The 14504-nt window shown below is 40.6% G+C and overlaps 1 protein-coding gene across 7 annotated transcripts in view; it reads left to right on the top strand.

Moving 5' to 3' along the window:
• The window catches only part of QTGAL (queuosine-tRNA galactosyltransferase), a 267594-nt gene that overhangs the window by 35271 nt on the left and 217819 nt on the right, over positions 1 to 14504 (top strand). For 3 of the 7 annotated variants that reach the window (XM_077327585.1, XM_077327584.1, XM_077327581.1), the window contains exon 5: positions 1382 to 1447. The exons of 3 other annotated variants lie outside the window; for them this stretch is intronic. In XM_077327585.1, the coding sequence (XP_077183700.1) occupies positions 1382 to 1447 (66 nt within the window). Of the gene's footprint in view, positions 1 to 1009; positions 1085 to 1381; positions 1448 to 14504 lie in introns of all 7 variants that reach the window. One more of the 7 variants, XM_077327588.1, reaches the window with a different exon arrangement.

Raw genomic sequence — 14504 nt, forward strand, 5'->3', positions numbered from 1 at the left:
CCCCCCTCCCTTGCTTACCTGTGCAGGGTACATTTTCTTGCATCCCAGTTGGGAAAGTAGACTCTCTTCTGGGGTCTGACTCCTGAAATGGAATATCTACAAGGGCTCTGATCACAGCGGTATTAGAACAACATTACAATACAGTTTGTGTTCAGTGCTCTCTTGTTGTGCCATGTGCCCTTTCAGTGAAATTCCTATCAAGGTCCCCATGCCATAAAATAAAGCAAGACAGATGTAGACCAATATAGTACTTCCTGTCGTCCAAGTTGGGGTTTATATAATGCTTTGGAGAGCTGTGGTTGGTATCCTATACTGCACAGGTGCTGGGGGTGATGGTTGAGAGTTGAGGAGGGTGTGTGTGTGAGGCCCTGTTGAATGTTGAAGGGAAATGCTAGGTTGGGTATGACATGGCCTCAGGATTATTTCTGGAAGCAAACTAAACCAATGTTATAACCCTGACATGGCCCACTTCTATGCTTGTATAGTAAGCCCTGATGATGTTAGTCAGCATCCTAAGCCCTGTGGAGACTGGATTCTGGTGTTAGTTTCCCAACTGTAGAATTAGAATGATCTGATTCCCATAATCCTTGAAAGATGTCATATAAAAAGATTAATATTTTGTATGTTAACCATCTTTATAAATAGCAAGGAATATGAATGACATATTTCTGAACCTTGACATTTTCTAATAGAAGGAAACACTGAAGAGTGAATTATTTTATTTGTACAGAATTGTGACATGTTAGCTGAGTGTAAAGAATGTTAAATATGCAGAATTGGTATACTGTGTTACTTTTCAGATAATATTTTTGCAAAGCAATGATGCAAATTGCTTCAGGTGGAGGGGAAGATACTCATGTGGTTTACTGTGGTCTGTGGCTTTTGTTAAATTTCATAGGTGTAGTATATAACTGCATTGATAAAGCTGTAGCTAACAGTTTGCTTATGGATTTGTGTGCTCTTTAAAGAGGCGCTTTTTCTCTTCTCCTTTCTTATTATTTATCATTAGATTCCTCTCTCCAGTCATTTACTGTATGCTCATGAATGGCATCATTTCAAAGACTGAATTTCTTTTTGTAGACAGGTGAGATTTCTGACCCATGTACTATAGCATGTTTGCTATAAAAATGTCTCAATTTTCCCTTCTAATTTATAATTAACCTTGACTAACTTTTTGTGGTAGCTATACACAATCCATTCAATCATTAAAACAATATGGCACCTGGATTCATTCCAACATTTGCAGACTTTTTTCTGTGTTTTACCATTTTGTCTTTGGGATGAGTAAACTGAAATTAATCTGGCAACAATCTCTAGTTAACTGTTGAAAACAGTAGTGTGTTTCTTTTTACACTCAGTAACATGGTGCCATTTATTACAGGATGATGTAATGATGCCTCAGAGAATAAGGCTGCAGTGGGAAGTTGCTATTCAGCATCCAAAAAGTGTAAGTTGTTCTTTCCACCCTTTATTTTTATGGTACAGCATGCAGTTTATTTGAACAGGAAGGTGAAAAATTGTTGGCATGTGGATATTGTTGCTGCTATGTTCCAGATTGAAGGAAGCAGAAGAAGAGGTAGACAAAGAACAATAGAATCAAAGACATAAGTGGATTGACCTTACAAAAACTTAAAAGAAATGACTGCAGACAGAGTTGGATCATAAGGTCACCATGAGTTGGAAACTTTCACTGAAAGCTTCAGGTTAGCTGGGTTTCAAATGCTTGGTTTCAAAACATAGGAAATGAATAATGTTACCGGAAAAAAGAAAGAGATTTGAAGTTTCTGTATTATCCCTTGCAGGCTTAAATAGATAATAGCATTTGTTTAGGGGATCATTGTAGGACAGAAGAAAAATTTAAAATGAGGTCCAGAAACAAAGTAGATTTTAAATCAATCCTTCTCATCACGTGGTAGGGTAGGTTTCTTTTCCTAAGGATATGTTGTTTTTTTTCATTGACAATAATGTATATAATTTTTTGTTGGACTACTGTTTAAGAAAAATCATAAGCAACTGCTTTTTCCTTCATGCATTTTTCGTTGTGTTTTAAGATAGATTGCTATATCTCTGAACACATGAAGTCGCCTTATACTGAATCAGATATAAGTGCTAAACACAAGCACAATGTTGGAATAATAGACAAGCACAAATAAACATATTGCAAGTCTGCATAAAATTGATGAATGTGTAATGCACATATACTTCACAAATTAAGTGCCAACAATTTTACACACTATATTTTGACTTCACGATTCCTCTAAAATTGACAATTTTACTGAGGCCCGGAGGGGGGGTAGTCTTTTGCTGAGGGACGTTGCCAACACAACCTGAGTCCCTGCTCCGTTTGCTTTTCCGCCGGTGCCCCTGACTTCCCACCGCCCATGGGGGGGGGGGGCTGCCAGCAGCAGCTGCGCAGTACCAGGCTGAGGGGAAGTCCCAACCATGGCGGCTGCTGGAGAACACCAAAGGTGAGCCAGCGGCAGAGTGGCAGGGCAGCCCCCAAGGCAGCAGCCAGGGAGGAGGACGAGGAGGAGCCGCGGCCTGGTACCAACTGATCCATGGACCACTACTCTAAATGAATTAAAGCCCTCATGTAGGCATCACAAGTGAATTCATCCAAGCAGATGCTGGCAGGCTCCCGAGTTTGTTATTCTGGTTTTGAAAGAGGACTTTAATTCGCTCAGAAGAATTGTGAATTGGAAATACAGAGTATAAAATTGTTGGCAGTTAATTTCTGATGCATATATGCACATTTTCATTAGTTTTATATAGCCTTGCACTGTGTTTCATTTTTACTTGTATTATACTGTAGCAAACTTTTTGCTCCATCTTGTTCAGTATTGTCTACCCAGACTGGCAGCATCTCTCTAGGAATTTGAGGAAAGGTCATCCATATCACCTACTACATGGTCCCCTTCATTGGAGAGCCTGAGACCTTTTGCATACCTATCAGATGTTCTACCACTGAGCTGCATATCCTACCAAAACAGCTCCTTTATGAAAGCAGTGTTTGAAATGGGAGTGTTTGACAAAGTTTTTTGTTCCATGAACTGAAGTTTAGAATTCTCAATAATTTTTGGTGGCCTTTGTATACTAAGCTTTGAACTTTATTGCTGCACCACTGGAAGGATTTTCATTACAAGAACCAAACTGTATTTTGTAGCTGTAACAGAAGAACTTAGCTTTTATTTGGTAGTTAAGAATGAGGTCAAAAGTTGTAATGCCAAGGACTAGTTGTGCAAAGTATAATCTAAGTGTATAGATAGAAACTGGAAGGTAGGTTAGTTGGATGCTTGCAGCTGTACTGCTTGAGCTAACCACAAAATAGCTAGCAAAATCTGCTGAATCTGTTACTTGGTTGTTACTAAAGCTGAAAGCAGCTATTTCTCAATCGGTAAATGGTGGACAGATGAAAACACTGAGATTATACCCTACTTCTTCTTGTTACTGTCTGTAAAGATATGGAAGGGAGGCATGCCCACCCCATGCCCCCCAACAAAGCTTGCATTTTTTAGTTGCTTATATTTGAAAATAGGTTTTATGGCTTAAATTCTGTCTTTCCTCCTCTGTATCTTCAATCTTATATAATATAGGAAGATTTTATTCTTCAGGACAGTGGCTTGAAATTCTTTGTTCTGTTTTTCTACACTGTATTCACTGGGGCGGTGGGTACAGAGCATCTAGCTCTGAAGAGGCTTATGATCTTACACCATTACCTCCAGACTCATTAGAGGAAGGTGAAAAAAGCGAAGAGCAATTTTGACTTTGAGAGGGCAGGCGCTTAGGAACACAGCCATTTGCAAACATTGGATATATTGAATAAACTATATAGTTATATCTGTATATATATAGTGCAGACATTCATCAAACAGATGCATCCAATGGGATAAGGGGATTTCATTGTAGTATGAGAAGTTGTTTCCATCTGTTACCAGTAAACCAAAAAGGCACCCAAACTTACAGTGAGGACTAGAGCATAAAATTAGTCTAAAAAGCAATTACCCCACTGAAGATTCTACTGCAATTTAAAAATAGTTGCTTAACAAGCAAGAATGAGAACTCGTACTAAACCAGAACTTTCCTTCAAGAGGCAAAACTGTGGTTCAGGTATTTCATGTGTCAGGGAACTTTGCATTTTGATTAATTTCAGTTTTCAGTTTCATACCTCAAAAATAGCTACTAAGTGAAAGTACTTGCCACTTGCTTCTTGGTTAATTCAGTGTTGGAAAAAACCCAGCTGTTTGAAGAACCCTTTGTGAAGCTATAAGGAGATGGGGCCAGATGGATAATTATTCCCCCCCTCCAACTAAAATAGAAACTAGAGAAACAAATAATTTGACCAATTTTTAGGCTGGAATCCATACCACAGTATTAATATGCATAACTTGGCAAGTGTCCTTGTTCAAGAGGCCCACATATGACTAAGCTTTTAAAAAAGAATTTAATGTGTATATTTGTTTCTTGCTAGTAAAGATAGATCTTGTAGTATATATGAGCTCATGCCCTGCCCAGTCTCATTTTTCTTGTTTGGACATGGTGCATAATAGTGAGATGTAGTAAGGATGGGAATGAAACAAATACATGGACTGTTCATGACCTTGCAGGTGTCTAACTAGGGTAGCTGCTAAATCAGCAGTATGTGCTTGGATTGAGCAGTTTATGGCTGTCCTGTGCTTTCTTTTACTAGGGGTGTCTTATGCCTCTTTATCTTCATTGGTTTTGTTGCCCTCTTTTCAACATTGTCTACTTTCATATCCATTCTGCTAAGACAAAGCAAAGGGTGGTGCAGTTGCATGTACATTGATAATTTCCTTGCCTCATGCATTGTTTGGGAAGCTAAACAAATAGTAGGAGAGCTACAGTTCTCCTACCATTATTTCTGAAATTTCATTGAAAGATGTTGAGTTGTCATTCAGTGACAACACTATACAGTAGAACAAAATGCAACATAAATTTATGCAATTCAGCCTTTGTTTTCATTTGCAATCTGTAACAGCGGGAGCTGTTATATAATTCACTAAGGGCTAAGTGGGTGGAGAGTGGACATCCCAATTGGGCCCTGTCTCAGACAGGTCACGGCCAATCATTGGGGCAAAGTTCTGACAGGGCCCGCCCACCCAGGGGCAATCTGGAGACATCGCTGCCAGTCTGCCCCTGACCACCACAGGGAGAGGAAGTCAGTAGGGCTGCCAAGGGGGATGAGAACAGAGGCTTGGACAGGCTGCCCTAACTGTCATGTCCAACTGTAACTTCCCTCCCTTTGCCTCAGGACCCTGACAGAGCTGGCAGGAGGCTGGAGAATGCTCCCCCTCCCTCCCCCCTCCCTTCAGGCCTGGTGCGAAGGAGCCTCTGACAAGCCCTGACTGAGGGGAGGGAGGCCTTTCCAAGAGCAATGCAGGGGGGCCCGAGGGCATTCCTTTTGATGATGGGGAACTTTCCCCTTCTGCCAAACAGTTGGCTGACAGGGAGGCCACAGAAAAGCCCCTTCTCACTTAAAATACTGCTCTGGCCGGGGGTTAGACATAGCCAAGCCATGTATATTTCTTCTTTGCAACTCTCAGCATATTTCACTTTTCATGTCAAATTGTAACATGAGTATATCTTACATCAATGTTAACTTGTGCAATGGCCACAAGTATGATGAGCTTTTAGTGTTCTTGGCCCTAAAAAGAAGCATTCTGCCTTATGATAACTTAATACAGTGGCAAATGTACAAGAATAGCTGATTTGTGTAAAAATATGGACTTCAGTAATACTGTTGATCTAAAGGAATTTTGTTGTTCTGAAGCAATAGAACAAAGTTTGAGTCCTGTGCTACCTTTAAGACCAACAAAGTTTAAATCTGGATATGAACTTTTCTGTGGACACACACTTCTTCAGATACATTGAAACAGTTTTCTCAAGCTTTATATATAGGTAGGTGAATAGGTGGATAATTGCTGGGAAGGGCTAGTTAGAATAAAAGGCATAAGTAACTGGGTGATAAATATAACTGAGATTGGATTAAAGCATTCCAGAATAAGGATCTGCTGACCATCATGGTAATAGTTGAAAGTTGTATTTCTTTCTTTTGAGGGTGTTCGGGCTATTTCTCTTTTGTGTTCATTTTACTGATGCATGTTGTTCTGAATAGGAGTAGTAATTCATCCATATACATAGAGAACATCAGCACAAAAGTGTTCAGAATGACTGTTAGAACTGTGGCAATATCTTTGTTGTATGGCATTGGCATTTCCAGTGTATTGTTTCCTAAATGATTCAAAGAAAGCCAATAAAAACACGACTATAATTATTTGGAAGATTATCCTTTATCAATATGTTTAAAAAGAAATGATAAAAATAGAAACATAAGATAGAGTGCGTTTGTGGAAATTGATGGTGTTGACTGACACAATTAAGGCAATTAATTGTAACACGGTCTGTATACATGGCTGAATTTATTGTTCTGTCAAGATTCTTATGATACGCTTGATTTATTAGTTTATAGTATAGATTCTCAGTAACTGATTTAATGAATTCCAGCAGTGCATTGATTTCTAGATTCTTGAAATAGTGTGAATTCTGCACAGTGAGACTTGGGCCATGCTAAGTAGGTCTACTCTGAATTCTCCTTAGGTTTGTTCAGTGGGACTTACTTCCAGGAAAGTGAACTTAAGCTTGCACAATTCATTTACATTGATTTTTATTTTAATTGATGATTGATTAAAAGCTCTGCTTATTAAAATCAAGTCTTTACATTTATGATATTTAACACAGTACAGTATTTTAAAGACCAGTAGTGTCAGAGATTTAGTGTGTATCATTGTTAGAGGAGGAATCCAGTATGTGGGAAACCCAGGATTGTTGTGAGGAGTCAGTGCAGGAGAAAAGAATGTTGTAAGTCAGTGGTCCCCAATCTTTTTATCACCGGGGACCACTCAACGCTTGACAATTTTACTGAGGCCTGATGGGGGGGGGGTAGTTTACTCCTCTACTCTCAACCACTGCCCTAACACTCTCTGATCGCTATGGTAATGTTTAAACATCCCTTCAAAATAAGATACAGACATGCCACAACAATGAACATAAGGAACATTTTATTTTCATGGAAATTTTAACTAATGACAATGACAAATCAATGGGAATCCTGAGCTTGTTTCTCTGCAACGAGATAGTCCCATCTTGGAGTGATGGGAGACAATGACACCTGAAGTGTGTTGTAAAGGGCCGGGGGGGAGGGAGAGAAGGCGTCCTTTGGGGCCCACCTCCAATTAGTCGACGGACCACATGTGGCCGGTGGCCCACAGGTTGGGGATCGCTATTGTAAGTCATTTTGGGTCATTGAGAAAAAGTTGGGTATATATGAAGCAAATATATAAAAATAAAATTGTAGTTGAAAGTTCTGGGTTTTGCTTTCAAGTGTAATGGACAGATGATAATTTTGTAATTGTTCCCTGTAATTGTCCTTATTCCAGTTCTCCCACAATATATCTAGGGATCATATAACCTCTGTGCAGAAGGATCCGTACTGGATCTGTCAAAAGCACTGGTTCTTACCTTTGTTGTTGTTAGGTGTGAAGTCGTGTCCGACCCATCATGACCCCATGGACAATGATCTTCCAGGCCTTCCTGTCCTCTACCATTTCTCGAAGTCCATTTAAGTTTGCACCAACTGCTTCAGTGACTCCATTCAGCCACCTCATTCTCTGTCGTCCCCTTCTTCTTTTGCCCTCAATCGCTCCCAGCATTAGGCTCTTCTCCAGTGAGTCCTTCCTTCTCATGAGGTGGCCAAAGTGTTTGAGTTTCGTCTTCAGGATCTGGCTTTCTAAGGTTCTTACCTTTAAATACCTAAAAGACTTGGGATTGTCTTCACCAGTGTAGTCCAACTTGTCAGTTAAGGGCCAGAGTAGATATTATGGTATCTGCATGTCTAGTCTGTGGATGCTACTGTTGTTTTGATGCTGAACTCAGACTATTTAAAATACCATAAGGTTCTCATAACATGATGAGGCCAGATGCACATGGGTTTTTCTGGGGGAAAATGAGTGCCTGGTTCTGCCATACTGTTTACCTGATTAGGACTGGGTCCTTGTGAAATTTTATATGGCCCACATTCAGCGCTAAAATGGCAGCGGCATCCATAGGTCAAATCTGTGGATGCTGTAATGTCTAGTTTTAGCCTAAGATCCTCTTCCGAATCCCTGCTTTCTGTGCCCCCCCTACTCGCAGATGTGAAACAGAGGGTGACCAGAAAAAGGGCTTTTTCATTGGTTGTTTCTTTCCTGTGGAATGTTGTCTCCTGTGAGGTTTGCCTAGTTGCCTATCTTACTTTCCCTTACATTCTAACTGAAAACATACTTTTAACCCAGAGTTATATCTAGGAGGGTTTAAAAAAATATCTCAAATATTTAATACTAGGCTTCTGGCTCAAAGATCATTTTATCTTCAACATTTTAGGCTGATCATTGTGTGTTTTATGCTGTTATACTCTGGCTTGTTTTTAATTGTTTTATTTAATTGTTTTAGTTGTAGGCTTCTTCTAGCTGATATCTGAAAAGGCAGCATATACCTATATTCTAAATAAATAAATAATGTCTCTTGTTTGTTTTTACGGGGCCTCAGTTAAGACAGATTGATCTTATTGCATCTAAGCCTTAGAACAGAAAAAGACGTTCAGCAACTGATAGAGAAATGGGCTCATGAATCTCTCTATTGGGAAAAGAGGGAGCTTATTAATGATGAAAGCACAGTGCTTATGATAGCTTTCCTAAATAGCATATTTCCACATAAATTGCTTAAAACGTGCTAGAATTGAGTTGTGTGTTTGTTTTTCATTAAACTGGGCCTTTAGAAATTCTTTTAATTTGGTGTTTCTGAAAAACCACAGTGAATTTTCAAAGCAAGTGTTAGTTCAAGTCTGTTCTACATTTAATGAAACATCACAAATGAGAACCATTCCTGCTGATACAACTTCAAAATTAAATTTATATCCAGTATGGTCTCCACATGCCAATAACTACATATAACAATGTTTCTACAGCATTTTATTCCTAAATTCACAATATAGTTGCTAAATAGATGGTCATATTTTATATCATTGTGAAAAAAAAAACTGTGGTTGCAGTGAGTAACAAAAGAAAAAAACTGTCTATCAGACAACTGGCCACAGGCATTGCATGAGATGTGATTTTTTTCCTTTGGAACCCATATGTATGTTTACTGTTAGAAGAGTGCAGCTAGAGCTGTTTAAAAAAAGAACCTGCCCCCAACTTTGTAGCCAGTTTCCTCTTTGTAGTTGTGGTTCATGATGGGTTTCTTGTTTCAGCAGTTCCTAGGACTTTCACCACTGAAGACTGCTGGAAACTTTCCAAAAGCCTGAGGACTACATTTATCCGCACAAAGGGAAACTTCCATATGACTTAATTTTTACCTGAATCTCAGTTAGCTACTTGTTTCTTATACTTCAGTACAGGCAACTAAAATCATTGCATTGAAAGGTATGAGCCCTTTGTTTCACCTAAGCTTGCTTTGTATTTGAGGCAACAAAATTGGTAATTGCAAAAATAGCACTGTTGAGGGTTTGATTGCAGTTAGCAATGATCTGTCTCCTGCATCATGGTATGGTAGATATCTGGTAGGAGGGATATGAGAGACTCCTGAAGAAGACCTCTGCTGGAGGCCATTGTGCTGCTGCAGGAAAATGAGGGTGGGGACTGTATTCCAGTTTAAATCTCTGACATCTTTAGAGTGAAATGATCTTGTATAGCAAGTGTTGATGCCTTTCTCTGCCTGCCAGACAGAGCAGATAACACAAGACTAGATGAATAAATGGTAAGATCTACCATTTAATGAATAAATGACAAGAAGAGCTTATTTTTTATCATACTTTTTGCTACCTTTAGGAGACTCTAGGACCAATTATGCACGGCGGCCAATACTCTGGGTGGCCGCCACACCGTTGCAGCGGGGCATGATGTCCTGGTGTTCCCTGTGTGCGCACAGGGGCAGGGCTCCCCGGCATACGGTGACTCCCTAGGGCAGCGTGCACACAGGAAGCCTGGGATGCTGCCCAGCTATGGCAGCAGCTGTGGGTGAGTGGGGATGGGCTAGGCCCCCGCCGCACGTGACGGGGGCAGGGGGATGCCCCTGCCAGCTCAGTGGCTCCGCTGAGCTTGCAGGGGTGTGCAGTGTCCCTACAGGGACACTGTAGATCAGGGCCAGGTGGGCTGAAAGGCCCGGCACTGTCGATTATGCACAGCGCCGTCCCGCCCCAGCTCCTGCCGGCGTCCACAGTATCTCAGGGACTGTGGAAGTTCCTGCGTTTCCATAATGTGGGTCTTTCGTGGCCCTGGGCCAGACCATGCCTGTGCTGGTGGTGGGGGCGTGGATGATCGGGGATTTACCCCGATGCCTACCGCCGCCAACGCGGGCATTCTGGCCATGCATAATAGGTCAAAGTGGCTTACAATCGCCTACCCTTCCGCTCTCACCATATCAGAGACCTGGTGAGATTGGTGAGGCTGAGAGAACTGTGACTGGCGTAAGGTCACCCAACTGGCTACACGTGGAGGAATTGGGAATCAAATCCAGTTGTCTAAATGAGAAGCCACCATTCAACCACTATACCAAGCTAGCTCTCAAGGCAGCTATGGTGGCGATGGAATAGAAGTAAAAGCCAAAATTCTGTTCATTCTAAATAAATAGAGGTAAATGGTTCTCTATTATCTCTGTAGATCATTACACTTTGTACTTATGAAAGTTTCTCTTTTGTTTTTATTTAGAATTTGAAGCATAAAATCTGTAGTGGTTATAGAGGTATTAAGTTTGCCATGATGTCTGCATAAACCTTAGACGACGGAAACTATTTCAAAGCCAGCTCTCTACCGGAGTTTTTGAGTTATTTGGATACATGGCTTTGGCTTAGGCCCTATAGCAGTCATTAAATATAATCATGAACACATGAAAACATGGCTTTTCTTCAAAGCAAAATGAGAGAGGGCAGCTAGCCGGTGAAATTTTAGAACTTCCTTCTAATTTTCCTCTTGTTTTTACCTGTGGCAGCACTTCTGAAACTCATTTAATTTGCATTCCTTGATAATCAAATACAGCTTGCAACATCATACAACTTCTCCATTCTGACTTACTTTTACATTTCACTTTACTTTAAAAAAATGCAAGTTTCCTGTTGCTTTCCTTTGAATTTGAAGGTGGGTTGTAATAGGCACATATGGTGTAGTATTATGAAAAGAAAAATACTCTTTCTTATAATAAACAATATTTGAATTAGGAATAGGCATGAACTAGTAGATTTTGGTTCAATTCAGGGTGTTACTGAACTGTACCAAAAGCCTTGAAATGAACCAGCTTCTTCAGGCCAGTCCATTTCGCTTTGAGTGGTGGGAAGTGAAACGGACAGTGTAAATGGTTTGCAGCCATTTAAGCTTAACAGCTGATGGGCAGACCTGCTAAGCTGTTAGGTTTAAATAGCTGGCAGTAATTTTTCTGATGGATTTTGCTCCCTCCCGCTTTGGAAAATGTACCCGCCAAATGTCTGGCAGCCATTTCAGTGATCCATATAACTTCTCCCTGCTTGGAAGAGGAGCAAAATGCCTATTTATTTAGAAAATGTCTGTTCTGGCTCTCTAGAGAGCTGTTTATGGTGGCTGGCAAAATAAACTAATTTGGTTAATCTAGTTAAGAAAACTAGTGATGTGGTTTGGTGCAGTGGATGTATTTTTATGTACCCATTAACTAGGGTAGGATTAAACTTCATTGTGTCATTCTGCATTTCACTTTGGGTATAATCAGAAAATCATGTTGCCACTTTGGCCCCCTTTGCTCTCTCCTCTCTGCATGCGTCCTTGGCTTTCTGGCTGAGGCAAATATACTTTAATCACTGCATCCAAATAGGCAGACTGTTATTTGTGCTTGCCTCTAAACCAGAATTATAAATATACTTGAAGCATTGACTTCCAGTTCTGGTTTAGAGGGTGAGTGCAAACCATGTACCTTATTGGGAATGCAGAAGCCCAGAACATGTTCCAACTCATTTGAAGGATGAAGAAAATTACATCTCAACTAAGCCAATATATTCAAATTATCCTAATACTGATTTGTATGCAGCATTCAAGAGCCAGAGAACTCGTTTTAAAGGCATCTTGATTTAAATGCTAATGTGTGTTTAACTGGCACATGTAGTAAGTGTGCAAATATTTCCATTCATATGTTTTAATGAAAGGGTGACCAGTCCATTTCTTTCTTTTTCCCTCTGAATGCATAAATTATGCTATAAAGTTGGCACAAAAACTGTGGGAATCTTTGTTGTTATGTAAAAGTCCTACTTTTTAATTTAATGTAGGTTAAATTAACTATACTTGGTTTTTTTTTAAGCTAGCAATAAATGTTGAACATTTCTTTCATAAATTTAATACCAGGAGCTAAAGTAAATATTTAAACTTTTAAAATGTCTTGTGATGTTCTAATTTAGAAGATGAGATGCTTTCATATGGGTATCAGAGTAATGTAAAGTGTGTTTGCTGGAGTGCTCTGTTCATTCCCTGTACTTGGTACTCTGTGAACCAAGGAAAAGATCAGTTACTGTTTAGTATGTCAGATGGACTCTTTGTCTTGCTTTTAAGGTATTCTAAAAGGATGGAATAAACTACAGTATTTGCTGGTGTATAAGACTACTTTTTCCCTCTGAAAAACATGCCCCCAAGTGGGGGGGGGTCGTCCTATACGCCGGGTGCACTTCAGTTGGGATAGACATAGCTGCCCATAGTGGCCCATAGTACTGTAATGTAATGTAACAAGCTCTATATTTTGAGTGGAAATGTTGGGGGGGGGGGTCGTCTTATACGCCCAGTCATCTTATACGCCAGCAAATACGGTATATTTCACCTGAAACAGCAACAATGTGGTCAGGTTTTGGTTTCACCAGGTTTCTGATGCATTCTTGTATTTGATTTACTTAACACATCGACCAGAAATGTAAAATTTCTGCAGATCTGTGTAGTATCCTGTTACCTTGCAGTTGCTAACAGTTGTCTTGGAAGACTACAAGGAACACATTAAGAAACATTCCTTATTTTTCTTCCGAGCAACTGGCGTTAAGAGGTACATTGCTTCTAAATATGGAGAGTCTGTTTAGTTGTCATGGTATGGATTTGTCATATTGATGTGGATACACATCTTATGCCGTGGTCTGAGAAATGAAAATTACTGTGGACTCTCCCCACCTCCCCCTGTGACAGACTCACCCGAGAGAGGAGACAGCAGCCTCGGGGAGGTGACCCTCAGAGACTCACCATTGCAGGAGGCAGGAAGCAGCAGAGGAGGCAGTGGCTACGTCCTGTGATGGTTCTTCCTCGCTTCCCCTCCTGTCAGGGGTGCAGGGTCAGGCATAATCTGCAACAATCTGATTCTTGCCTGGTTTCCTGAGGGGCTGCAACTGGACCTGGGAAATGGCTTGGGTTTCATCTTGTTTTTCTTGGTTGCAGCTTGTGGGTAGTTACACCCCCCTAAACCTCAGATTTGGCTTTTCACACTTTCCTTCCTTGTGCTTGTTCACAGATTCTGTCCTGCAACCTTACAAGGCAGTAGTGGCTCACTGAGGTGGGTTGGTACAGGGCCATTGTTATACAAGTTCATTTGTTCATCATTTATTGCCAACTAGGGCCATAGTGAGTAGAGCTTCAGGTTCTAGCTTTGGTGGCATTGCTAGATTTTTAATTCTCATTGGGATCTTGGTTTATGTTTGGTATACCTGCATGGACTAATTTAGTTATATTTATCTGTAGTTACATAAATATTTATCTGTAGTTATAAGAGCCTCTTGTGGTGCAGAGTGGTAAGGCAGCCGTCTGAAAGCTTTGCCCATGAGGCTGGGAGTTCAATCCCAGCAGCCGGCTCAAGGTTGACTCAGCCTTCCATCCTTCCGAGGTTGGTAAAATGAGTACCCAGCTTGCTGGGGGGTAAACGGTAATGACTGGGGAAGGCACTGGCAAACCACCCCGTATTGAGTCTGCCATGAAAACGCTGGAGGGCGTCACCCCAAGGGTCAGACATGACTCAGTGCTTGCACAGGGGATACCTTTACCTTTACCTTATCTGTAGTTACATGAATGAATGGCTGAGCGCAACAGTTTTATATCCTGTAGTATTAGTACAGTAATAATAGTGTTTTAATAGGACACAATCAATATGGCTTAATTCTATATGTAAGGAATAATTTTATAATAATTGCAGTAGTAGAGTTCAGAGTTCAAAATAACTAGCTAATTCTTGGCCACCTGGAAACATCTCACAAGGCTGGATGAGGGGGTGGGCCTGTGGATGAACCGTGTTACCTCTGCAGGTATTTAAAGCGTACCCTGCTTGACCCTCTATATTTTCGACACCACTCCCTCCCTTTTTCATTTTGTTTAGTTTGCTTACTTGTTATGATTGTTGTCAGATCTTGGGCCTGACCCATTTGGGGGAAGGCTGTACATGTATGCAAGCATTCCCTGGAAGGGACTCCTTTA

Source organism: Paroedura picta, chromosome 3 (assembly GCF_049243985.1).
Source record: "Paroedura picta isolate Pp20150507F chromosome 3, Ppicta_v3.0, whole genome shotgun sequence".
NCBI lineage: Eukaryota > Metazoa > Chordata > Lepidosauria > Squamata > Gekkonidae > Paroedura > Paroedura picta.